The following is a 25,488-nucleotide window of genomic DNA, read 5'->3' as shown; positions in this document are numbered from 1 at the left end:
TTTTTGGTTCTTTTCGGCAACTTACCAAAGTTATTTTTATGGAGGAATAATTGATATATAATACTTGTTATAGGTGTACAATATAATTATTCAATATTTGTACACACTGCAAAATTATCAACACAATAAGCGTAGTTACCATCACCGTAAAAACTTACAAAACATTGTTTCTTGTGTTGAGGATTTACAGGATTTACTGTCTTCAAAACTTTCAAATATGTACTATAGCATTATTGGCTGTAGTCACCATGTTGTATGTTTCATTACATGGCTTTTTTATTTTATAATTGGAAGTTTACATCTCTTGACACCCTTCATCCATTTTTGTCTGCCCCCAACCTTCCTCCACTCTAGCAAATATCCTGTTCTCCGTATCAATGAGTTTTGTTTTATTTTGTAGATTCTACATATAAATGAATTCATATATTTGTCTTTCTCTGTCTGACTTATTTCACTTAGCATAATACCCCCAAAGTCCACCCATGTTGTCACACATGGCAAGATTTCATTCTTTTTTATGGGTGAGTACTATTCCATTGTATATACAGAACATATCTTCTTTATCTGTACGTCCATCAGTGGGCACTTGGGCTGTTTTCATATCTTGGCTATTATAAATAATGCTGTGATGGAAATGGGATGTATATATCTTTTCAAATTAGTGTTTATATTTTCTTCAGATAAATACCTAGTAGTAGAATTGCTGGGATAAGATAACATTGGCTTTAAATGACACATTAGACCAGGTGGACTTAACAGATATACATAGAACATTTCACCCAAAAACAATAGAATGTATAGTTTTTTCAGGTGCACATGGGACATTCTCCAAAGTACATCACATGTTAGGCCATAAAACAAGTCTCAATGAATTTAAGAGGATTGAAATCCAATCAAGCATCTTTTGTGACTACAGCAGTATGAAACTAGAAATTAATTACAAGAAGAAAAGTGGAAAAATCACAAATAGGTGGAGATTAAACAACATGCTACTGAATAACCAGTGGATCAACAAAGAAATGAAAGGAGAAATAAAAGAATACCTTGAGGGGTGCCTGCGTGGCCCAGTTGGTTAAGCATCTCCCTTCCACTCAGGTCATGATCCCATGGTCCTGGGATTGAGCCCCATGTTGCACTCAAAGATTAATGAGGAATCTGCTTCTCCCTCTCCCTCTGCCTCTCTCTCCTGTTCATGCTCTCTGTGCATGTGTGTGTGTGTGTGTATGTGTGTATGTTTGTCTCAAATGCATAAATTAAAAAATCTTAAAAGAATATCTTGAGACAAATGAAAATAGGAATATAACATACCAAAATCGAGGGGATGCTGCAAAAGAATTTTTTTAAAGATTTTTATTTATTTATTTGACAGAGATCACAAGTAGGCAAAGAGGCAGGCGGCGGGGGGGGGGGGGGGGGGGAAGCAGGCTCCCCACTGAGCAGAGAGCCAGATGCGGGGCTCGATCCCAGGACCCTGGGATCATGACCTGAGCCAAAGGTAGAGGCTTTAACCCACTGAGCCACCCAGGTGCCCCCCTGCAAAAGTAGTTTTAAGGGGAGATTTCATAAGGATACAGATCAAAATTCATACCTGAAGGAACTAGAAAAAGAACAAACAAAGCCCAAAGTTAGTAGAAAGAACAAAATAACAAAGACCAAAGTAGAAATAAATGAAATAGAGACTAAAAAGACAATAGAAAAGATCAAAGAAATTAAGGGGTGGTTCTTTGAAAAGATAAATAAAATTGACAAACCTTTAGCTAGACTCAGCAAGAGAATAGAGAGAAGGCTCAAGTAAGTAAAATTAGAAATGGAAAAGAAGTTACAACTGACACCACAGAAATACAAAGGAATATAAGAGATTACTTTGAACAACTATTTGCCAACAAGTTGGACATTCTGGATGAAATTGAAAAATCACTAGAAACCAAATCTCTCAGGACTAAATCATGGTAAATCTGAATAGACTGGTTACTAGTAAGGAGATTCAATGAGTAATCAAAATCTGACAACAAACAAAAACCAAGACCATCTGGGATCACTGTGAATTCTCCCAAACATTCAAAGAAGATTTAATGCCTATCCTTCTCAAACTTCCAAATAATTAGAGGAAGGGATGCTTCCAAACTCATTTTAGAAGTCCAGCATTACCCTGACACTGAAACCAGACATGGGCACCACCAAAAAAAAGAAAATAGCTGCCCAATATCTCTGATGAACAAAGATGCAAAAATCCTTGACAAAATACTAACAAACCAAATTCAACAATGCATTAAAAGGATCAGATAGCACAATCAAGTGGGATTTATTCCAGGGATGCAAAGATAGTTCAATATCTATAAATCAGTCAGTGCAATACATCACATTAACAAAGTGCAAGATAAAAGTCATCAACTCAATAGATGCAGAGAAAAAATTTGACAAAATTCAACAACCAGATATGATAAAAACTATCAACAAAGTGGGTAGAGAAGGTCCATGCCTCAACATAAAAAAGGCCACATATGACAAGCCCACAGGTAGCATCATACTCAAGGCTGAAAAGCTGAAAGCTTTCCTCCAAGATCAGGATCAAGACAAGGATACCCTCTCTTGCCACTTTTATTCAACATAGTACTAAAAGAACTAGCCAGAGGAATTAGGCAAGGAAAAGAAATAAAAGGCATCCAAAATGGTAAGGAAGAAGTAAAACTGTCACTTTTTACAGATAACCTTAATTTATATATAGAAAACCCTAAAGACTCTACCCCAAAATTATTAGAACTAGTAAATGAATTCAATGAAGTTTCAGGATATGAAATGAATAGAGAAAAATACATTGCATTTCTATATACTAGCAGTGAATGATCCCAGAAATTAAGAAAATAATCCCATTAATAATTATATCAAAAAGAATAAAGTATCTAGGAATAAGTTTAAGCAAGGAGGTAGGTGACAGACTAGACACTGAAAAGTTTAAGACACTGATGGAAGAAAGACAATTAAATAGAAAGATATTCTGTGCTTATGGATTGGAAGAATTAATATTGTCAAAATGTCCGTACTACCCAAAGCAATGTACAGGTTCAGTGAGATCCCTATCAAAGTTCCAATGTCCTTTTTTTCAAAGAAATAGAACAAAAAATCCTAAAATGTAAATGAAATCATGAGAGACCTCAAATCCCAAAGCAGTCTTGAGAAAGAAAAACAAAGCCAAAGTGATTTTTTTTTTTTTTTTTTAAGATATCTAAGCTCTACAGACTTCACAAGGACAAGCAAGGACTTGATCTGTCTGGGTCACCTCCATATCCTCAGAGTCCGAAGCTGTGCCAGGCACATAAAAGAGTCACAGCAGGTTTTTGTTGAATGAATGAGTGCATGGCTGGATATTTACATGAAACTTATGTGGGTTTTCTTAATTTTCTTTTGGGCTTTTAAAAATCATTTCACTTTACATTTGTGTTCTCAATTTAAGAATATGCCAGAAATTGCATTTTTAAAGAAAATATTTGATTATATATATAATCTTTTTCTCTGTTGCTTTCATATAAAAAATTAAAGTCCCAGTACTGACCTTATTTCTTTTTAAAAAACTCTTGAAATTCTGTATCCCTCAAAAATCTTTCTTTAAGACTAATGGTGACATTATTAAACACATTGGACTAAAACATCAGATTTCCTTTTATCTTGATGAAATCTTGGTATTTAATATCTTTTAGGTCTAATAGTTATATAAAAGTAGCCATTCTGAGCAGGGAAAGAAAAGATAAAGGGCTGGCAATAACTGATTCAGGATTGACTGATAGATGGGTAATTAGACCATCTTGGAACAAAGTCTGTTATTCCTTATAGTCAACCAACAAACAGTTCAGCTAGTCTAGTACCAATAAAAATGCAGATGTTTCTTACCATATTACTGTATCTTCACTATATTTTGGTAAGTTTGTAAGTACCTTCATGGAAGGGGAAGCATAGCTGATTAGTTTAATTTGTATTTTACCCAGCAAAGTGTGTTTAAAAACTTAAGATTTGGTGATATTTTGTGTGCATTCCCTGTTGATTTTTGTAGTTTTGTCACATGAGAGAAAATGAATTTTTTTCCCCCTTAGTGGCCACTGTGTGATGTGTTAGAAGGAACTGATTTGGCTTACTAGGTTTAGAGAAACCAAAACTACAAAAAGCTCTCCCTCCATAATTGGTGATGAGGTATTTGGAGTTTATAAGAAGACTGTAAAGTTTTGACATATCTGTATTATCATAAAAGAACAATTTTAAGAAATTAATATTAAGACTTAATGTATAAAGTATTGTTTATGTTAAAAATAGCACAAATATGAAGCAACTCAATTCTCCAAGACAGGGAAATTTTATTTAAATAATCTGTGTGTGTTGTTTTTTTTTTTTTTTAATTTATTTGACAGACAGAGATCACAAGCAGGCAGGGAAGCAGGCAGAGAGAGAGAGAGAGGAGGAAGCAGGCTCCCTGCCGAGCAGAGAGCCCGATGCGGGGCTCGATCCCAGGACCCTGGGATCATGAGAGCCAAAGGCAGAGGCCCCAACCCACTGAGCCACCCAGACGCCCCTAAATAATCTGTGTTAAGAATATATAATATGGGGGCGCCTGGGTGGCTCAGTGGGTTAAAGCCTCTGCCTTCGGCTCGGGTCATGATCCAAGAGTCCTGGGATCGAGCCCCACATTGGGCTCTCTGCTCAGCAGGGAGCCTGCTTCCCTTCCTCTCTCTCTGCCTGCCTCTCTGCCTACTTGTGATCTCTGTCAAATAAATAAATAAAATCTTTTTTAAAAAAGAATATATTATATGAGTGCTTTACATATATTACATCCTGTAATTTTTAGAATAAATGTACAAATTAAATACAGTCAACCCAACTCTGGGATGAAGAAACTGACTGCATCACTGGTAGACAGCTGAGATGTGATCACGCTGATCTTTCCCCTAAACCACTGGGCAGATGACACAGCCAAAAAGACTGGAGGCTCTGAAGTGACCTAAGAAATAGCAATGTGGAAATGTGCCAATGATGAGTGGAGAAGTTGGATATAAAATTATATATACGTTGCAATTATAGTTGTGTTAATAAGTGTTTAAATAAAGATTTCAGTGCTTGTATTAGATTGGCAAAGTTTGGCGTGATGTTTCTCCTTCATTTTCTAAAATTTCTGTAGTTGTAGATAAGTCACTTTCAAATTAAAGTATCATGAAAATAGAGTGACTGTAGCATCAGTTTAGTTCCTCGGAGTATCTAAAAATCTTAATGGTTTTGATATGCTTCTAAAAGATTACATGGTCATTTGAACTTGTATCAATTTTATTTTTAAATTCCAGATCATCAAGTTATTAGATGGAAAACGATCTCAAACTGTGGGAATCTTGATATCGAGTTTGCACTTAGAAATGAAGGATATCCAGCAGGGTAAGTCTTCTCCATCACTTCTGTTTTTCCAACTTTAATATTTTTCAACATTTTATTGTGAAAAGTTTCAAGCCTACAAACAATTAGAATCCCATAGTAAACCCAATGTACCAACTCATTCTTGTTTCATCTGAAATACTGTCCCTCACCAGCTAGATTCCTATAAAGCAAATCCTAGACATTTTATAATTCTTCTGTTAAAAATGTCAGAACACTGATAAAAAGTTAAAATAATTTCAGTGCCATTGTCAGACATTTAAAAACATTTACAATAATTTCTCAATATCATCATATATGTCGTTCTAATCTCCCCGATTATATACTCACCAATTCATCCATTTGTTTATAATTGGTTTGAACGAGGATCCAAACAACTTTCATGCATTGCCTTGGTTGAGTGTCTCTCAGTTTCCTTTTAATCTAGGACTTTCTGCACTCTATCACATTTCTTTTTTTCCTTTGTAGTTAACTTTTTTTTTTTTTTTTTTTTTTTTTTAAGAAACCAAGTCATTTGTCCTGTGGAGTTTCCCACATTTTCGATTTTCTGATTTTATTGCCATATTTTTACTTCCTATGTTTTTCTGTCCCCTGTGGTTCCTTATGTAAACTGTTAGTTTGATCTATAGACTTGATCCTAGTAGGGGAAGAAGACTTCATAAACGCTATTGCATATTGTATCAAGAAATACATAATATCTATGTTGTTAGTGGACACTAAAGATCTTTGCCTGGATTCATTATTTCATTAGAAGTTTGCAAAAATAACGATACACTAATCCATCACTTCTTCTTCATTAGCTGGAATATTTCTATGGTGAAACACTTTGCTTCTTCATCTACTTGTTTATGTCATTGTATCTTAATCCCTTCCTTTTTTCAAATGATGCTATTTCAATGTGGTTATCTTTGGCTCACTTTGAAATACAACATTTAAAAAAGGAAATTTTACTTACATGTATTTTTCTTAGTCTCTAGAAAAATAGTCCAAAAACCATCTTACATTTTTGAAATCTATGTCTTGCATGAAAACAGTACTACTCTTTCTTAGTAGTACAATTACAATTACAATTAAATGTAAATCTTTATTTTGACATGTCATTGATAATATTTTCTGAATAGTAATGCAGTCTCCCATACATGGTTTTGGTAGAATTCAACATGGATTTAAACTGGAGACACTCTAAACCACATTGCCCTTCAGGTTTTTACTGTTGCCTCATGTTTGTTTTACACGGGTACACAGCATAAGACTTGCAGAGGTCCCAAACCAAAAGACACTTAGACACACACTAAGGGTTTAAAATTTTGCTTTATTGCAAGCATTAAAAACTCCCCATAAAATTTGAAATACTCTGAATTAGTTTATGGTCACAGAGGATGCAAACAAACTGTCTATCTGTAATATTTTAGCTTAATTAAGTAAAACTAAATACCGAAGGATGAATAGGAAACCTCAAAAAATGTTGCAGGAGGGGACTTGAATTTGAGCTGGGCAGCTAAAGGGATCCACCATCAAAATATGAGAAAGGGATCCTTCAGTGATTTTAGAGGCCAGATCTTCTAGAAGACTTGAGTTTCTCATATATTCAAACCGGGGAACAGCGACCATGACCGCAAAGGTGAAATGAAAAAAATGAAACAGATAAATCAGCAGGAAAGCTGATCGTCTTTTGTCAGAGAGATGAGCTTTTTGGATGTAGTCTGAGTTTGGAAAGGAATTCTCCAGCTCTAGGAAACAACCCTAAACCACAATCTTCTTCTGAGGTTAGGTGCCTGGGTTCATCACCATGATGTGCGGCATCATGGCTACAAGTTTTCGTACTGGCCACAGCACTTGAGACTCGATTCAGTTCTTTTTAGGCACATCGTGCTGTAGTGTCAGGTTGTCATGAGCCCAGCGTCGTCCCGGCCGTGTCGTATTCCAGTTACCACCTCCGGACTACAAACCTCCTTCCCATGGCACCCCAGCCTCATTGGAGCGAATGTTCATTATGAGTGAGGTGAGAGATTAGTTCAGCCCTGCTTTTTCCAGCACTCTCCTCTTGGCAAAAGCATGCCCACGTGAAGCCATGGCGAATTTACATGTCAGCATTGGAAATGTCAGTTGTAGCATCACAGTTTTCTAGGACTCGTCATCTAGTTCTTTCTCCTGTTCCAGGCACCGCCATTCCCCACCACAGAGTTGGCTCCTAAGTTCTTAAAAAAAAAAAAAAAAATCACCTCTATTCCATGTCTTCATCCAGTAATGCATTCCAGATGAATAAAACCCGAGCTTAATTTTTCTTTAGAATCATTTGACTGACACTGGCATCCGAAGGTCACAAGGAGCCCAAGCTGTGTCAGTTACATTTCGTGCTGAGTCTGTGTCTGGTCGTGAATGGAATGCACTTGGCCTTGTGTTGTCATCCTGATGAAAGGAGTCCCGGTGCTGATGTTGGCCCAGAACGTGTGCTTTAACGTGAGAGGGGCTGCCGTGAGATCTGACTGGGGCTGGCCAGCTGGCAGCCAGGCAAGGTCACCCAGCACGTCAGCCCTGGTGAAATGACCAGGGTGCCGAGGCTGTTCTTCAGCCTGTGGTCATATGGTCATCTTTGTTCAAGCACAAAGACAGATGCACTAACTTGCACTTCCCAAGCTCACAAGGAGCTGATGTAGAACCCCAAAAGTGAGCATATTCACTTAAGGAAAAGAATTTTCCTTCGCCGCGATGAAACTGTTGATCACATCTGTTCATCACTGCATCCAATTCACTTGCCTCTCCTCTCTCCTGTGTATTTGTTTATGCTCTTCTCCCCCTTGCTGGGATGACAGTGTAGTCACCTTGATAATGGTTTTGGGTATGTCCATGCACATATGTTACCCTCCATAGCTGGATAATCCACTTATTTCCTGGTTCAGCTCTTAAAAAACAACCTTGTGGGACACCTGGGTGGCTCAGTTGGTTAAGCCGCTGCCTTCAGATCAGGTCATAATCTCGGGGTCTCGGGATCGAGTCCTGGTATCGGGCTCCTTGTCCAGCAGGGAGCCTGCTTCTCTCTCTATCTCTGCCTGACACTCTGCCTGCTTGTGTTCTCTCTATGACAAATAAATAAATAAAATCTTAAAAAAAAAAATCTTTAAAAAAAACCCTTGTCTTCCTCATTTGTAAAGGTGACCACTCTTCTGTTGTCCACAAGACACTGCCTATGAGCCTATGATGTATATTGAAGAAGTGGGATTCTTTTTTTTTTTCCAATTTATTTATTTTCAGAAAAACAGTATTCGTTATTTTTTCACCACACCCAGTGCTCCATGCAAGCCGTGCCCTCTATAATACCCACCACCTGGTACCCCAACCTCCCACCCCCCCGCCACTTCAAACCCCTCAGACTGTTTTTCAGAGTCCATAGTCTCTCATGGTTCACCTCCCCTTCCAATTTACCCAAATTCCCTACTCCTCTCTAACGCCCCTTGTCCTCCATGCTATTTGTGGGATTCTGAAGCTCTGTACCTCCAGGTCTTACAGAAAGCCAGTGTCCTCCTTTATGCCATGTTGCATTTTTTCTAAGAATTTCTCTGATCATTAAGCCTTGTTTACAACTCATCGGGCTAACGTATCATGTATAAAAGCCGCTCTTTTTTTTTTTAATTAATTTGATTTTAAAAAAGTAGACTGAACCTTAGAATAGATGGAATCAGACTGTCATGTGTCCTACTCCAGGTCCTTTGGGCAAAACTCTCTTCCTTTTCTCCTGCCTTCCTTCCCTCAGGAAACATGGATTCAATGCCAGTTCTGTATCAGGCCCCATGATTACCACAACACGTAAGATCCAGACTCTAACATTCTCAAGAGTGTGCGGGGTGGTGGGAGACACGTACAAGGCAGCTCAGTGGGATGATGAGTCTTAAGATGCGTCTTAAAGATAACACAGTGGTCGTCACACACAGAAGGACAGAAGGCAGGTGAATAGGAGGCCTGCTAGAATATACAGATGACACGTGAATGTGGGTTGTCTCAGGGCACAGGGCTAAAGAGGTAAGTGGTATCCAGACCAGGCAGGGCCCTGAGTATCATCATACAAACTTGGGATATTATCCCATGAGTAACAGGGAGACACAATTCAAGAGTGTCGGTGCTATGATCTAATTCCAAGTACAGAATGCCTCTCTGGTGGTGGAAGACAGACCTCTAAGGTCTTACGTGCTCTGGGCCAAGCTGGTACCTCCAACCTGGCTGGGTTGCGCTTGCTTCCTGTCTCACCACACACTAACCACAGCAGCCCTCCTTGATTCCTTAAAAAGGCCAAGTTTTTTCCTTCTTCCTGTGTCTTTGAAGGCGTAGCCTTTTTGAACGAGCAGCATTGCACATTCCCTCTGTTTGAAATGCTTTTCCACCCCACTAGACCGAGCTCCTTTTCCTTGCTAGGTTTTGGCACATAGGACGCCTAAGAGAGCCTACACTAAGTTAATTCTCTTAATCTACCCTACACCTAATACCTCACTTGCTCCTTACTTATGTTTTCATTTATACCCATCACCAGAGTATAAGTTCCAAGAGGGAGATTGCTCCGTGATGTGTCCCTAGCACCTTGCACTGTGCCTAGCACCTGGGTGATGGTCCTTGAGCGTCTGTTGAGTGGAGAAACAGAAATCATACCGAAGGAGGATCAGTCTGTTAGAAAGGGATTGTGATGATTGAGATAATAAATGTGAAGGCCAGAACTAAGGCTGTGTCTATAGAAATATGGGGGAGACCACAGAAAAGGGGTATTTGGAGAGAGAATTATTCCATTTAGTCACATCAGAGGAAGCAGTGATGGAGAAGAAGTCTTATATGTACCTTGGATTTCTGGCTTCAATAAGAATGTATATAATGAATGGTACCAAAACATAAACTGGAAAGAAAGGAGAAAAAGCATAGGTAGATGATTTGAGCTTGAAATGACTGGAGACATTGAAGCTAATGTGTTCAATGAGCATCTGAAAACCCTAGCCTGATGTGAAGTAGATAGGGCTATGTTGGAGATAGAACATCGCCAAAAAGGTAACCACTTTTATCTGTTTGTCCCTACCCAAGATGGCATTGGATATCTTGGAGAAGAAAGCCAAGTCCCTAAATGGACCGAGGTTTGAAGCACTGCATGACTCAGGGCAGGACCTTGGTTGTAGGGGAAGAATGGTTTCAGGAGAACGACCATAACCCCCCCAGCACCTGTATTTGGTCCAGGAGAAACTCTGAATAACTGATTTACTTCTTGCCGCTTTCCATCTGCTAAACTGGATGACTTGTATTTAAAAGCATTTGGCATCCTTGGACACAGTGACTGCCTACATGATTGCAAATTAGTGTTTTCATTCCACGTTAGTGATTTCCTCTCATTCTTTTCCCAGGGGAGATGGAAAATTGCTGTTGACTGTTCTTGACATAAACCTCTGTATGCCTTGCAACAGACGAGGTGCCAGAAACCTCCTGGCATTCATTTGGAATTTCCCGTACACTCAGAATTTATATTTATAATGTTTAATCTAACATCAAAATAAAACATTTTTTAGCTTAGTTTCTACCAGCCCAGAAACTCAGTTTGGGAGTTCGGTTGCATCAAAGACTATCTTTCTGTTTAGGAATTTCAAATCAAAATGTGAAAGGATGCCAGCGAGTTATGTGCCGGGAGTCTAAAACCCAGATCCGAGAATGCTCACTCGACTTGGCTCCCTTTTATCTAATAATTTCTAGAAATTGCTGTCAAGGTTAATGCCGGGTGTCTAAAACAGAATGTATTTTACCAGGCATGTGAAATCCACCATGAATTGTCTAGGATTTTCCTAAGGAACGCTGTAGCCCGGAAGACCCCATACTGAAGGCAGGAGGTCTCCAAAGTCTTTATAGGGCACCCCCTACCAGTAAAGAGTTTCAGAACATGCTTCTCAAACTGTGTTCTCTGAACCACGTGTGTCATGTAAAGTGTGACAGAACTAATATTCACGTTATAAAACACATGCCAAAATATGAACTAAAGTGAGATTAATGTTTTTTGAAATGTCTTACTAACTTTAATTTTGATGGCTTTGAGTTTTTATTGGCTAATATCAGAAGTAGAGTGCAACTCACTATTAACAATCGTGTATCGAAATCCGCATTTCAAATAGTCCCTAGATAAATTCTCTGATAATTTATGGAGGTCAGTGTCTTAGCAAATCCGATTCCACTATCTTTGCTCTTTAACTCCTTCCATGGCTGGTGGAGAACTTGAACTGGCCATCAGACTGTCTGCTCTGCCATTTTCTTACTGTTGATGGATTATCTTCCAGGGTTTCTCTGCAGGAATCTTTTGAAGGCAACTTTAGTTTATTTTGTCAAGTTTAGTTTAGTTAAAACCAGATTTTAGAATCAGAAAACTTCATTTCAGTGGGCCCCCCCAAATCAGAGGATGTTGGAAGCAAAAGAGCGAGGGAGGATGCCATGGAAGGACTTTACCCAGCAAAGGTGATGTGGGCTCCTTACCTGTGGACCTACTAAATGAAAGTGCTAGGGGCAATCAACTTACTATATTGAAAAATCTCATTAAAAAAAAAATCAGTGAAATTTTTTTCACAAAAAATCAGTGAATGGAAACAGTAGCCCCAATCCTTCCCTTTGCTTCCCACTTTTTTCTTCCTCCTACTGAGTCTGAAGCACCTGAGCGGCAGGGTTCCCACCCACCCCTTTCTAAGCCACTGTACATTCCTTCACCCCCCGGGGCTGAGTCCAGGAAGCACAGGGTGGCAAGTCTTTGTACTTTACCTTCAGGCAACTGGCTTAGACCATCCAATCTGCCTGGAATGTAATTTTGGCTTAAAAGAACCAGAACTAATGGAAGAACAGAAGCAGCTTAACCCAAACTCTTTCTCATTCCACTGCCCTACAGAGAACAGAGGGGCTGACGGAGGGGAGGTTTTGTGAATTCCCTGCCTGTGCCCTTCTTTGAGGTTTGAACCATGGACAATTTTAATTGCACCTATAAAATGGCACGGTGGGCACCTTGCGGCATAGTACATGCCCAAACTTGGGTGAGAATTGGAGTTTTGCTTTATACGATTGAGCGATTGGAACAGATTAGATAAGCATCCCTTTCATGACTGTTGTGTCTTCCACCACCCAACAAGCTCCTGCTCACTGCGTCACTCACACTTGCCTCCTGTTTCCATCACAGCCCGAATTAAGGTCCACACCAACTAACATGCCGCACAGGCAGGCATCTGGCAATGTAGGGAAGACTGTACACATGGTCCCTTGGTCGTTCTTGTGCTTTATGGGTCCAGAGGCAACTTTTGTTTGTTTCTTCATGTTCTGTCCCTTTGTTTCCCTTTTCAGTGTGTTCTGGCATGTAGTATAAAATTACACTTACTCATTATCTTTCCAAGAAAATTTGACTTTATATTACTCTAGAGTTTATTTTCTTTTTAGATTTTACATTTTCTTTTTTTTTTTAAGATTTTATTTATGTGACAGAGAGAGAGCACTAGGCAGGGGAGCAGCAAACAGGGGGAGAGGGAGAAGCAGACTCCCCACTGATCAGAGAGCCCAAGGTGGGACTCAATCACAGGACCCCCGGATTATGACCTGAGCAGAAGGCAGATGCCCAACTGACTGAGCCACCCAGACACCCTATATTTATATTTTCTTTTAAGATGATGTCTTTTCAGTTTCCACATTTCTATTTTTTAGAAATTCTTCTTGCTGTGATTTTAACTGCAATCATGGTTATTTTTAATAACTGCAAACAACTGGCAAAGATTAAAATTGGGATTGTTTTATTATGCATATTGAGATAACACATGAGAATTAAATTATTAGTGATAAATAATGGTGAGGTTATGGGTGTGTATAATACACAAATGAAATTTTTGTAGCATGGGCTATGTATGGTTCCCACGAGGAGGCTCCTGATTAACATAAAAAGCGTGCAATGCCATTTAGAGACAAGTGCCAATAGAGGCTATTGTGTGTAGCTGGTTCACTGATTTTTTTGTTTGTTTTTTTAAGAGGGTGAGGATTTTAGATGGAGTGATCATTCATAGCCTAACACTTACAAAGGATAAAAGAAGTGCAATCAGGGCACCTGGGTGGCCCAGTAGGTTGAGTGCCCGACTCTTGGCTTTGGCTCAGGTCATGAGCTCATGGGTCCTGGGATGGAGCCCTGTGCCTTCTGCTCTTCTCTCAGCGGGGAGTCTGCTTGAGATTCTCCCCCTCTGCCCCGCCCCCCACTCACAGGCATGTGCTCATTCTCTCTCTCTCTCATAAATAAATAAATCTTCAAAAAAAAAAAATAGAAGTGCAATCATAGTCCAGTAATTTGATTATGGAGCTCAGCTTGGGAAATCCAGTTGTGGGGCTTCATGCCTTGATTTCATCATCTGTAAAACTAGGGACAGCAATAGCACCCATCTCCTGCAGGTAAATGTAAAACACTTAACCGCACAAAAAGTGCCCAGTATATGCGGCAATTAATTAATTAAGTATTCATCCCCAGTAACGTCTGCCTACGAGACCCACCCTCTGGTGTAATAGACAGAATATTTTTAAGCTGCTTTAATAATTGGTGTCCTTAGCATTTCATCTGCGTAGAGCTAGGCTTTGTGCTTACCTCTATCTGCACAGGTGTGCCTGGAGCTAGAGGCAGGGCGTAGTGGGCCCTGTAGTGGGAAGAGGAAGGCATATTGACAATGGCGAAGAGACCTAGTTCCAGAGCTCTCAGGAGGCAGGCTCTCCCCCAACCCACCCTTCTCCCTGCCAGGTCCTCTTCTTTCCATTCATGCCCAGTTTTATCATAAATTGGTCATCCCTCTCTGTGATGGCCTTGTTATGAGGGGAGCCTGTGGGGAGATGTTCCTGCTGTGCCTTTCCTCAGCTGTCCGATTCTACTTCTGCCTCATTCCATGACCTCCCATCCTTGCATTTTCCTTGGTAGAGGTCAAGGTAGTTGCTCTGTGGGAGTGTTAAGGGGTAGGTTACCTGAGAGGTTTTTTTTTTTTTTTTTTTTTTAAGATTTTATTTATTTTTGAGAGAGAGAGAGAACATGAGTGGAGGGCAGAGGGAGAGAGAGAAGCAGACTCCCCACTGAGCAGGGAGCCCGAGGCGGAACTCGATCCCTGGACCCTGAGTTCATGACCCGAGCTGAAGGCAGATGTTTAACCAACTGAGCCACCCGGGCTCCTTACCAGAGAGTTTTAAAAACCCAAAGCTTTCTTTATTACCATCTCCATTTCATTATCTTTCCCTTACAAGTTGAATGTTAAGAAAGCCCTAAAAATATCAGTAATTTGGGCATAATAGCCAAGTTTTACACTGGCCATTTGGAAGTTAACATTGTTAAGAAAATAATCTCTACTAGTAGAGTCAAATAATCCTATTAATCTTTTCTTTCATGGGCTGAGAATAGATCTAGTCCATTTGCAAACAATTTAATAATTAATTTAACCCCCACTTTGTGCAAGATGTTCACGCCAACAGCTTAAGGAAGGAAATGCAAGGAGGCATAGACTGGGCCGCAGAGATGTGATTTTTTTTTTTTTAAAGATTTTATTTATTTATTTGACAGAGAGAGACCACAAGTAGGCAGAGAGGCAGGCAGAGAGAGAGAGGAGGAAGCAGGCTCCCTGCTGAGCAGAGAGCCCGATGCGGGACTCGATCTCAGGATCCTGAGATCATGACCTGAGCCAAAGGCAGCGGCTTAACCCACTGAGCCACCCAGGCGCCCAGAGATGTGATTTTTAAAATCAGCAACAGCCCGGGGCACCTGGGAGCCTCTGCCTTTGGCTCAGGGCATGATCCCAGGGTCCTGGGATTGAGCCCCGGATCGGGTGCTCTGCTCAGCAGGGAGCCTGCTTCCTCCTCTCTCTTTGCCTGCCTCTCTGCGTACTTGTGATCTCTGTCTGTCAAATAAGTAAATAAAATCTTTTAAAATCAACAACAGCCCCAGCCTAGCAAACCACCCCAGCCCTTTCTGTCTGTGGCAGAGTTCGATGGACTTCGGCTAATCCAACCGACTGAGGAGTGTGCCTTTCCTGCCTTAGTCTTCCATGTGTCTCTCGCCCAGCAGTGCTCCTTCGGTCGAAAAGAACAGCTCCTTTAAGTAAATGCTTGTTTTTTACTCAGTAGAAGCCCTTCAGACAGCAAGCACAGTCATTTTTTGTTTATTTGCAAATGGTGCATTTGAAGATAGAAAAGTGTTGAGGGGTAAAAATGGCTGGAGGGCTGAGAGAAATCCTGCATGTTCTCTCTCCTTGCCTTGGTCTTGTGAAAAGCCGCCTTCAACCCGGAGAGGGAATTTCCCTCTCGTGTGAGACCCTGACCCCGTGCCTGTGCCTGAAGCAGGCACGTAATTTTTATGTGCGCCTGTTAGTTTCAATCGGGGATACTGATCTGCTTTTTGTCCCTTCTGACGGTTATTATATCTTAATGGGCAAAACACTACTCTAATGATCCTTGCGTATGTAATTCTTGGAGTACAGAGCAGGCACCAGAGGACCACATAAAAATGTTTGCCTCAATTTCCCTGCAAAAAAAGGGGCCCAGAAACCAGACTTGACCAAGTAACAGATTTTTAAAGGTAAAGGAACCCAATAAAATTACCAGCTTTTCACAGCGTGTGTCTATTTCCTTTCGACATATTGTGAGGTGTAGGTGAAATATTCTAACTGAACTGACAGTGTGAGTGGGGAGAACTAAGGAGAAGGGGGAGATAAAAGTAAAAACCACCAGCAATGATTGATAGTGCAGTAGCACTGAGTTGTTGGGGTCTCCCCTTTGTGGATTTGACACCTCACCTTTCTGACACCATCTGCAGGCATGTTAGTATAATGAGCCCTAGACAGAGGGAAACAAAAGCTGGCAGGGCTTGAAACTACAGTATCAGGGCTTCGAGGTGTGCTGTAGAATTGTGTAGGCTAGGATTTGCTTCTCCCACTTACAAGATAAAAGGGGTGTGTGGGGGGGGGTGGGGGTGTGTGTGTGTATGTGAGAGAGAGAGAGAACAAGAAAGAGTGCATTTTTTTTTTTTTTTAGTTTAAAATGGAGGGAGCTACCCCATCCCAGGCAATTCCAAGAATAATTTAATCAAGGACTGATTTCTTCTATATTGTAATCCTCAGTTAAATGATTAAATGGGTTCATGTAAGGCTTATAAGTTTGATGATAAGAGCCTTCAAGAATCAGTTCTCTAAGATACTGGGCCAGTATTTGGGAAACGGAATTATCAGGTATTGATTCCAACCCTAATTAAACTGTTCTCAGTGAGTAGGAAGCATAATCATGCATACACAAAACAGCTGTCCACGGAGTCCTAGTACCTCTGCCTTTTTACTTTGTAGACCTTTGGCCAGTAATCTAACCTTCCTTGGCAACTCTGGAGAAGAGAAATAATAGAATTCTAACGATTTCCTTAAGCTCCTGGACTCAACCAGCATATCTCTTCATACTGCTTCTTCTACCGCTGAATTTTATTTTCCTTTTTTACTTGTGTTTTTAAGATCCTTACATGGAAGAGGGAAAACCTCAGTGGAATACTTAGTGCTGACCCTAAATTTGTCTAATTCTTCCCTCACCAGTAGGTTTCCTCTCTCCTGTTCCTCCCCCTAGGTCCTTCGGGCAAAATCAACAGGCCTATCCAGCTCTCTATTTCTGTGGGTGGCCCAAAGCCCTTCCTCCAAACCTAGATGCAAAGCCTCAGGTGGTTTCAACTCCAGCTTCTTCAGTTCCAAGCTGGTTAGTGATACCGCTCTGCAGTGCCCTTTCGTGCCCTGCTCCTCTGTCCTGTGCCTTCCCTCCACAGTATTTGCTACCTCTTGTTCACCAGAATAGCTTCTGAAACCAGTTTTTCCAAATTTCAACGTGTCCTATGGAATAGAACTCTGTTCCGTTCCCTCTACTACTCGTAACTGCTCAGTGCCTCCCTGCTGGATACGGAGCATGTTAGAGGCTCCTCCTCAGGGCATTCAGAATTCTCCGGTCTTGCTCCAAAGGAGAATGAATGCTCTCTTCAAGCCAAAAGTGAACTACATGACATCGCCTGCACCTTCCATGAGGCTCTGTCCGCATCTGCTTCTTCCATCTGAAACATCTTACATCTTTCCAGTTGCTGTTCACTGGCTCTTGGTCCAAATGTACAGATTGTCCTTCTTCGGGAAGAATTTTGCTTGATTAATGGTAATTAATAAGTGTGTGTTTCACGTGTCTGCCTGAAGCAATATAATCAGAATTTTTACTTGTAACCTTTCTACCTAAGTAATACTGCGGTTCATTTTTTTTTCTTTAAGATTTTATTTATTCATTTGACAGACAGAGATCACAAGTAGGCAGAGAGGCAGGCAAAGAGAAAGGAGGAAGCAGGCTCCCTGCTGAGCAGAGAGCCCGATGTGGGACTCAATCCCAGGACCCCGAGATCATGACCTGAGCCAAAGGCAGAGGCTTAACCCACTGAGCCACCCAGGCGCCAGTGATACTGCTGTTTAAAACATTACTGGAGGTTAAGAATGAAGGGAAAGCTTTCCCTTTCCTTGAAAGTGAGAAAATTTACTTGTGAAGCTGAATCAGTTTTTGGTATGGACTATCCAGGGCAAGCTGTGCATCTACACCGAGGGTGTGGCTGAGAACTTGATAATACAGCTAGACTGACTAAACCTTGATTTTCTTTTTAAACGAGGAACTAATGGGGGTGAGCAAATGACCCTAATTCAGATATACCCCTCCTATGACAATATTTTCACCTGCCAAAGATGCCATGCTCTCGTTATCAAGAAACTTTTCTTGATACCCAACAGAAGGACTCCATTTGGGTCCTGTAGCCTCTATTGCATCCACACACTTTTATCCCTGTCACACCCCAGGGGCTATGCCAGGTGCTGGGGCTGTCAAAATGCAGAGAGATGATCTGTGATTGCAGGGCTTCTGCTGTCCGACAGAGGAGGGAAACTGTTTTGCTACACACCGTAATACAGGTTCTTCATTAGACTCTTTTCCCTTGTGTAAAATACACATGCAGGGCCACAGAAGAGGAAAAGAGCGAGGATTTAAGAATCCAAAGGTCAGGGGGTTCCTTCCAGGGCAGGAAGGTTCTCCCCTGGGCTCTGGGGGAGGAGGTATAGGAAAGGAGGAAGCTATGGTTATGTTGCCCCAAGAGGCTGGAGCACCGTGTAGCTGGGAGAAGGGCAGGTGGTAGGGGATGAGATTGGAAGTGTAGCTTGGGACCAGAAAAGAATGGGCTTAAACATCAGGCCAATGCGTTTGGACTTTACCTGCTATTTAAAGGAAAGACATAGGAGGTATTGTAAATATCAAAGTAAAATGATTAGATTTTTCTAATCCCGTGGATTAGAAAAATAATATTGTTAGTACAACAAATGGTAGATTGGTGGGAAAGATGGAAACTGGAGATGCAGATGAGGTCGACTTTCTGAACGGACCCAAAGGTACCTTGTATTTCTTGTAAGACATTTGGGGCATTATTTTCTATATTTACAACTCTTTGTGCCTACACCTTGACTATTAATAATGCTTCCTGAAGTTGGGCTTTGAGCAGGGTTTTGTGAAGGACCAAATGGGTTTAACAGCAACAACTCTTATCTGAAACACTCATGAATTCTGGAAAGTTTCATTTATAACACAAACTACTCCATAGTCTGCTTTCTCTAATTCTTTCCAGGTGTTAAAGGAGATAGGGCATTAGTAAGCATTAAAACACATTGACCATGTGTATATTTAAAAAATCATAATGGTCATCATTCGTTGGTACCATTTTGACTTCATACCATGCTGTAGGTGCTATGCCATACATACATATTACCTCATTTAATATTTCAGCACGTGATATTAGACCCATTTTATGGATACACTGAGGCTTGGGCACTTGAACTTGCCAGGATCACATAATGAGTGACAGTCATCCTGGTCTTTTTCTGTACCTTGAGCTTGTTCCTTCATCAGACAAAGAAACTTCCTTTTGCAGTTACATCTCCCTGGAAAGTTCTTCTCCCAGACATTTACAGAACTGACCTCTTCTGCTCTTAGCTTAAATGTTGCCTCCTCAAAGAAGCCTTCATCAACCATCCTATCTAATGCTGCTCGTTTCTCTACTTCCTTCACAGCATTTTGTTACCTGAAATCATTTACTTGTTTCTTTCCTTTCCCCTCGGCTTGAGTCTAAATTTCGTGAGATCAAGTGTTTTGAACCTCTAACACAAGTTTGATTTATATAATCACAGCATTTTAGAACAGTTTCTAGAATTTAATACACATTCAGCAAATATTTAGTCAAGGGCTGGGTGAATGAATAAATAAATGTCCCCAGAGCCCACACTTGTTCTCCAGGCCCATCCTCTAGATGTTTCCTTGCGACTGCCTAGCACACTGGAGAAGAACTGGCTGACCATACAACCTGTCAAACTATGTATCTGGGACCCAGACTGATTAGCTTTTAAAAACCAAATATTTACTCACCAAAAACACAACCCACAGGTCACTCTCTTTCTCATCAGTTAAGATCACTCGGTGACATCCAAGCTTGCAGCTCATATAGAGTATCTACAACTTAGGGTTAGTTCAGAAGACCACTTGTCTGAGTAACTGTTTGTAGAGCTTTACCTTTTCTTACTGCATTCCTCTTGGCAATTTTTTGTAGGAGAGTATTGGAATTCACAGAAATGAGGCATTGTTCCTGGCAATTTTTTTTTTTTTTTTTACAGCACCAGCCATGTAGAAATTCATGATCTTTCTAATAAATTTGTGAATTCTTACGATCTCCACACACAAAATAACCATCCTCAGAGGGCAAATTCTCTCCTTCTTCCCTCCAACTACATTTTTCTTTTGTGATTTCAGATTGGGCTTTTTAGAAGTGTGATTTTTCCTTTGTCTTAGTGGCATCTGAGCCGGCTTTGTCACTAGCGTGTTAACCTCTTCTTTCCCCACTCTCCCATATCTGAGAATAGCTTGCTAAATTAACCCTAAGTTAGGGTGGCCCGCGGAGGAATTTTAAGTACATTTCTCGGTGTTCTGTGAAGTTACGTGATCTTAGCTCAGTTAATTAACTTTGTTAAAATTGTATGAGGGGGGTTGTATGATTCAGCCACAGAAGGCACAAAACAAATTGAAAGGAACCTGCCCTTTACCTTGATCCCTACCTTCTCCAAAAACCATGGTGTAATGCCAATGAACAGAATAATGGTTGACGAGCAAAATTTTAAGGCATTCTAAATATCACTGGTTGGTTTAATAAAATTAATTAGCCTGCCACGGAGAAAATTTACTAGCGTGCTGGTTAATTTCACAATGTAAAGTCAGAGAAAGGAGGTAGGGTTGAGAGAACAAACCTTATTAGTTTTGAATAATTATTTAAAGATGTGGAGCTGCCTATTTCAAACACTTTGATTGCCAAATCCATTAGGGCTTTACAGTCTCAATGTTTGTATCCCAGTATATATGGGAAGGAATCTCCCTAGGTGAAATCATAATCATATTAATGAACAGCTAAATGACCTAAAGATACAGAACAACGAGTAGAATCCTAATAAAACCATGAGCATGAGAACTTGCCTTAAGACTAACTCAAGGGAGGTTTCCATAATCTTAATTTGCCATTGATGCAATTATTGCTTTTTCTTGTCTTTTTAATCCAAACAAGATGTTTGCAGTGGCCATGGAAAGGTGCCTAAAATCACATGCCTGAATTCGTTTAATTTGCCAACGTTGTCTTTTTTCTCTCTTCCTGGTAATGGGCAAGAGTCAGTTCTGGTGCATTAGGTACTAAATCTCCTCAATTACCAGCCGGGAAGAAAGATTTAAAATTGTGCTTCAAACCTACAAACTGATTTAGTTTTAAAGCACCAACCCTTCTCCTGTGGAGCCTAAATTGAACTGCAGAGAGGATCCAGAAGTTGAGGAGTTAAACCAGGCACGGCCAAGGCTCAGGCCAGTGATAGGAACCGTTTTGGTTTCTTTCATCAGATCCCCCCTGGTGCAAAAGGAAAGAGAGAGAGAGAGAAAGAGAGAGAGAGAGAGAGAGGAAGAAAGAAAGGGAGAAAGAAAGAAAGGGAGGGAGGGAGGAAGGAAGAAAGGAAAGAAAAACACAACTTATATAAGGAAGCACAGTGTTCTGCTGCCTGGAAGCTAGATGTGGAGTGTGGCTAGCTCATTAGTGTGGGGGAGTCTAATCAAACCTCTTCTCTTTTTTTTTTTTTTTCCCCCTCTTTCTTTTTGGGTCCTTGGCAGCCATTTTCAATGTGGATGACTCTGTGGTTGATCTGGAGACCTTGGCAGCTTTATATGAAAATGTGAGTATCAAAGACATACAGAGGCAGAGTTTTCAGATTTTCACGTCCTCACTAATTAAAAAAATGTTAAGGTCTAAAAAATGGTTATATGTGACTCCTTCTGCCCTCCTGCCCTCCCCCCGTCCCCAGATCACTAAACCATCCATGCTCTTTGGCCATGAGGATTTTAACATCGCAAGGGAGAGACTCAGGCATAGTTTCTATAAATGTACACTCAAACAAGAACAGACGTGAGCAAAGCACTGGGTTCCGACCCCACTGTGGTATCTGGGTTAGCAGCTCTCTTTGCACGCCTGCATGGGGGGTGGTTCAAGGTGGAGACCCCTTCTAGGCCGTGGAACCCAGCCCTGTGCTTACGGTTAGAGTGATCGAAGCTAAGGTACCGGCTTACTGTTGGGGCACAGCACTGTCTTCCTCTGAGGAATGGGAATACTAATACCACCTTGGATGATTCCTTTTGGATCAGATGAGCTAATGACACTGAATGTGGGAAGTAGTAGAAGATGGTGGGTGTGTGCTTTGCGTTTAGAGTCAGACAATTTTAGATTTGACTAAATCTATTATTGACTATTATTATTATTGACTCTGAGTGACGTTGGAACCAATTCAATTCCTTCTGCCTGTTTGGTCATCAGGACAATGGGCATGATAAAGGGCTCTATCTGATTTTTGTATTAAAACAGAATTCGATATAGGTAACAATAACAATATGTTTGAAAATACACAGCACTGGACACATATGTGCTCTTTAAATTTAGGTTATATGTGGAATAACCAGCAGAATTGGGAGGCTCTCTTGAGAGGAACACACAGAAGAGTTAGAATTCCCATGGTCGTTAACATTTCTGATTCGTTGACTCTGCTAGAATTTGAAAAGAGTGAACCAGATTCTCTTTATTGAAGTAATGGTATTTCCTGGGGGAGCTGCCTGGAGCTCTATAGTATTTTCCAGTCACCAAGTTTAAAAAAAAAAAAAAAAGATTCATTTCAATGTTATGTCTCCTGGGACCTTATGTCCCTTATAGAAAATTTCCAGAGGGCAGTAATCCAACCTGCAATTGCCAGTTCCCTAAACATTTTCACATCCTTTATATCTATCAGCAGCTGTTTAGTACAACTGGATGGGAACTTCTCATGTCCCATCGGCAGGGCTTTTGTTAATAGGAAGGTGAAACAAATACCAGGCCACTGGGAGCTAATCGTGCATTTGTGGTATACCTGGGGGGCAGCATGGTGTTATGGGGGAAAGAGAGACTCTGAGTCAGGCCCTTTATCCAGTACATGGTCTGAGTCTTGGTAGAATCATCTGAAAAACAAAGATACAGTAATTGGTATTGAAGGACTCTGTAAAAGGCAGAGTGTCTTCTAGATGCTTCTTGCTGCTGCCATGAGCTCAGGACTGGGCATGTGGGTAGTACTCATTAGCTCACAGCAGAGGAGAGCTGCCTGAAGTGGATCGCTGGATAAATTGAGAAAATAACGTAACTAAATGCCAAAAGGAGCAGCGGAGATGAGTGTTAACAAAATTCAGAGAAAGAGAAGGTGGAGACTAGAAACGAAAAAGTCAGGAGCATACGTAAGTTGGGAGGGCTGTTCTAAGGGTCAGGAAACAAATGCTGAGGACAACTGACTGCTAACCTGCTTACAGGGGAAGAGATAGGGGATTCAGTGGCAATCCAGCGTCCTGGCTTCCAGGACACTCTGTGGTCTCCTGGTATGGCCGTTGGATTTGACCAGTGATTCTCCGGTGGTAGCATGCGTCAGAATCCCCTGGGAGGCTTGCTGCTCCTCCTCACCCACCCCCCAGCTTCTTAGGACCGGGAGAGAGCCAATCATTTGCATTTCTAACTAGAAGCAGAACTAGATGCCAATGCTGCTGGTCCAGAGACCACACTTGGTCTCATTAGACTGCTTTAGACTGCTACTCATTGTTCATTTTTTCTGTGCTTTGTTTGATTCCTCCTTCAACCCAGAGAGCCCAAGAGGATGAACTGGTTAAAATAAGGAAGTACTACGAGACGTCCAAAGAAGAAGAACTGAAGCTGCTGGACAAGCCTGAGCAGTAAGGATGCTTGACCTCTTTGCTGTTAAGCCCAAAGGACAAGTGTGATCTCTGTCCCTCTGCCTCCCCACTCAGAGTAATTGCACCTACACCGTGCAGTGAGCAGAGTCATAGGGCCGTCATCCCCGTGACCCACTGCATGCAGCAGAATGACCTGACCGCCGGGAAACGCAGCCGGGGGATTTGTGCTGCTGGATCTAAGATCTCTCAATCCCTCTCCCCACCTCTCATGGTTCCCCTTTCTCGTTCTAGCAGCTTGTTAATTCCTCCTAGACTAAACATTCTGGCCAAAAGGGTAGCTGAGGAAGGAAGAAGGCATTGCTCTGTTTAAGGTTCTGTGGATGCAGTTAAAAAAAGATGATGGCAGACTCACAGAATCCAAGTTGATTTTCCTAAATGTTGTATCCAGTAAACATGGCCTGAACGTGCCAGCTTTCCCTCAAATCCCTCCACCTGCTCTGCCCAATGGACAGGGGACCTTTTCCTACTCTTGGCATCTGCTCGTTTTTCTCTCTATTCACCATCTAGTGTTGTTTGCTCTCCAGTTGGGGCTGTTAAGCCACAGCCTTTGAAAGCCTAGACCTCTGATAAGGAATGGAGTGGCTCTTGCCTTGGCTGGACTCTTGGGGTCTGCACACCACAGATAAGTGTATGGGACTCTGAGTTCCTGGACCCCACCTACCTTTTCATGGCACAGGATTGAGAATGTAGAATGGGTCCAGAGTGGACAGAAGAATCCTTTGCCTGTCACCCCCTTGAATGCTTCATTCGTGTCCAATTCAGGCCACTCCCCTCAGCCTGGAGATGAGGCAGGGGATAGAAAACACAGCAGAAACTAAGCAATAATGTTTAGGGCAACAAGTGAGCCCTAGAGACATCTAAGTTTCTGTGGCTCATATCAACACTTCCATGGCTTGCCCTTGGGTCCACTAGAATGCCCCCACAGCCCTTGGATTGCCTGGAGAAAATGACTAGGTGGAGGATTTCTAGGTTTACTCAGTTACTGGCAAGCCTCTGGGATCATTTTGGGAACCTTCGATGAATTGTTCTCACACGGAAGAGAGGCCAGTCTCTACCCCACTCTCTGGCCACTCTAGAGGCCACTCTCTACCCCACCCCACCCTGCCTCAAGTTAGTTCATGAAGCCTAAAAATATTGTGTATCAGCACAAAGGGGGTTCTGCTGCCATTCTGGCCCATTACTTTGAGCTACACTCCCTACCAATTCCTGCCCCTGACCAATCCTGTGGTCCACTCCCAGGTCATGTTTCCTAATAATAAATTAATTCCCACTAAGGTGCTAACGATGGAATGTGAAGTGACTCATAATGGGATACTTAGACACTGACAAGGCCATGAGGAGTATTTGAAGACCGTCTTAGTCAGCATGGGTTGCTATAACAAAGTACCCTAAGCTGGGTGACTTAGAAACAACAGAAATTTATTTCTCATAGTTCTAGAGTTCAGAAGTCTGAGATTAGGGTGCCGTTCCGGTTGGGTTTTGGTGAGAACCCTCTTCCAGACAGACTGCCAACTTCTCTCAGTGTCCTCCCATGCTGGAAAGCAAAGAGAAGGAAGCAAGCTCTGGTGTCTCTTCTCCTAAGGGTACTAATTTCACCCATGAGGGCTCAACGCTCATGACTTAAGTGCCTCCCAAAGGCCCTGTCTCCTTAAACCATCACATTGAGGGTTAGATATCAACATATAAATTTGGGGGGAACATAAACACTCAGCC

The 25,488-nt window shown here is 41.4% G+C and overlaps 1 protein-coding gene across 3 annotated transcripts in view; it reads left to right on the top strand.

Moving 5' to 3' along the window:
- FMN1 (formin 1) overlaps nucleotides 1-25,488 on the top strand; it is a 415,126-nt gene that overhangs the window by 254,377 nt on the left and 135,261 nt on the right. For all 3 annotated transcript variants that reach the window (XM_044231844.1, XM_044231846.1, XM_044231845.1), the window contains 3 exons: nucleotides 5,322-5,409; nucleotides 21,631-21,692; nucleotides 23,666-23,754. In XM_044231844.1, the coding sequence (XP_044087779.1) occupies nucleotides 5,322-5,409; nucleotides 21,631-21,692; nucleotides 23,666-23,754 (239 nt within the window). The remainder of the gene's footprint in view (nucleotides 1-5,321; nucleotides 5,410-21,630; nucleotides 21,693-23,665; nucleotides 23,755-25,488) is intronic.

This window comes from Neovison vison, chromosome 13, assembly GCF_020171115.1.
Source record: "Neovison vison isolate M4711 chromosome 13, ASM_NN_V1, whole genome shotgun sequence".
NCBI lineage: Eukaryota > Metazoa > Chordata > Mammalia > Carnivora > Mustelidae > Neogale > Neogale vison.
This window is presented reverse-complemented; position numbering and strand designations above follow the sequence as displayed.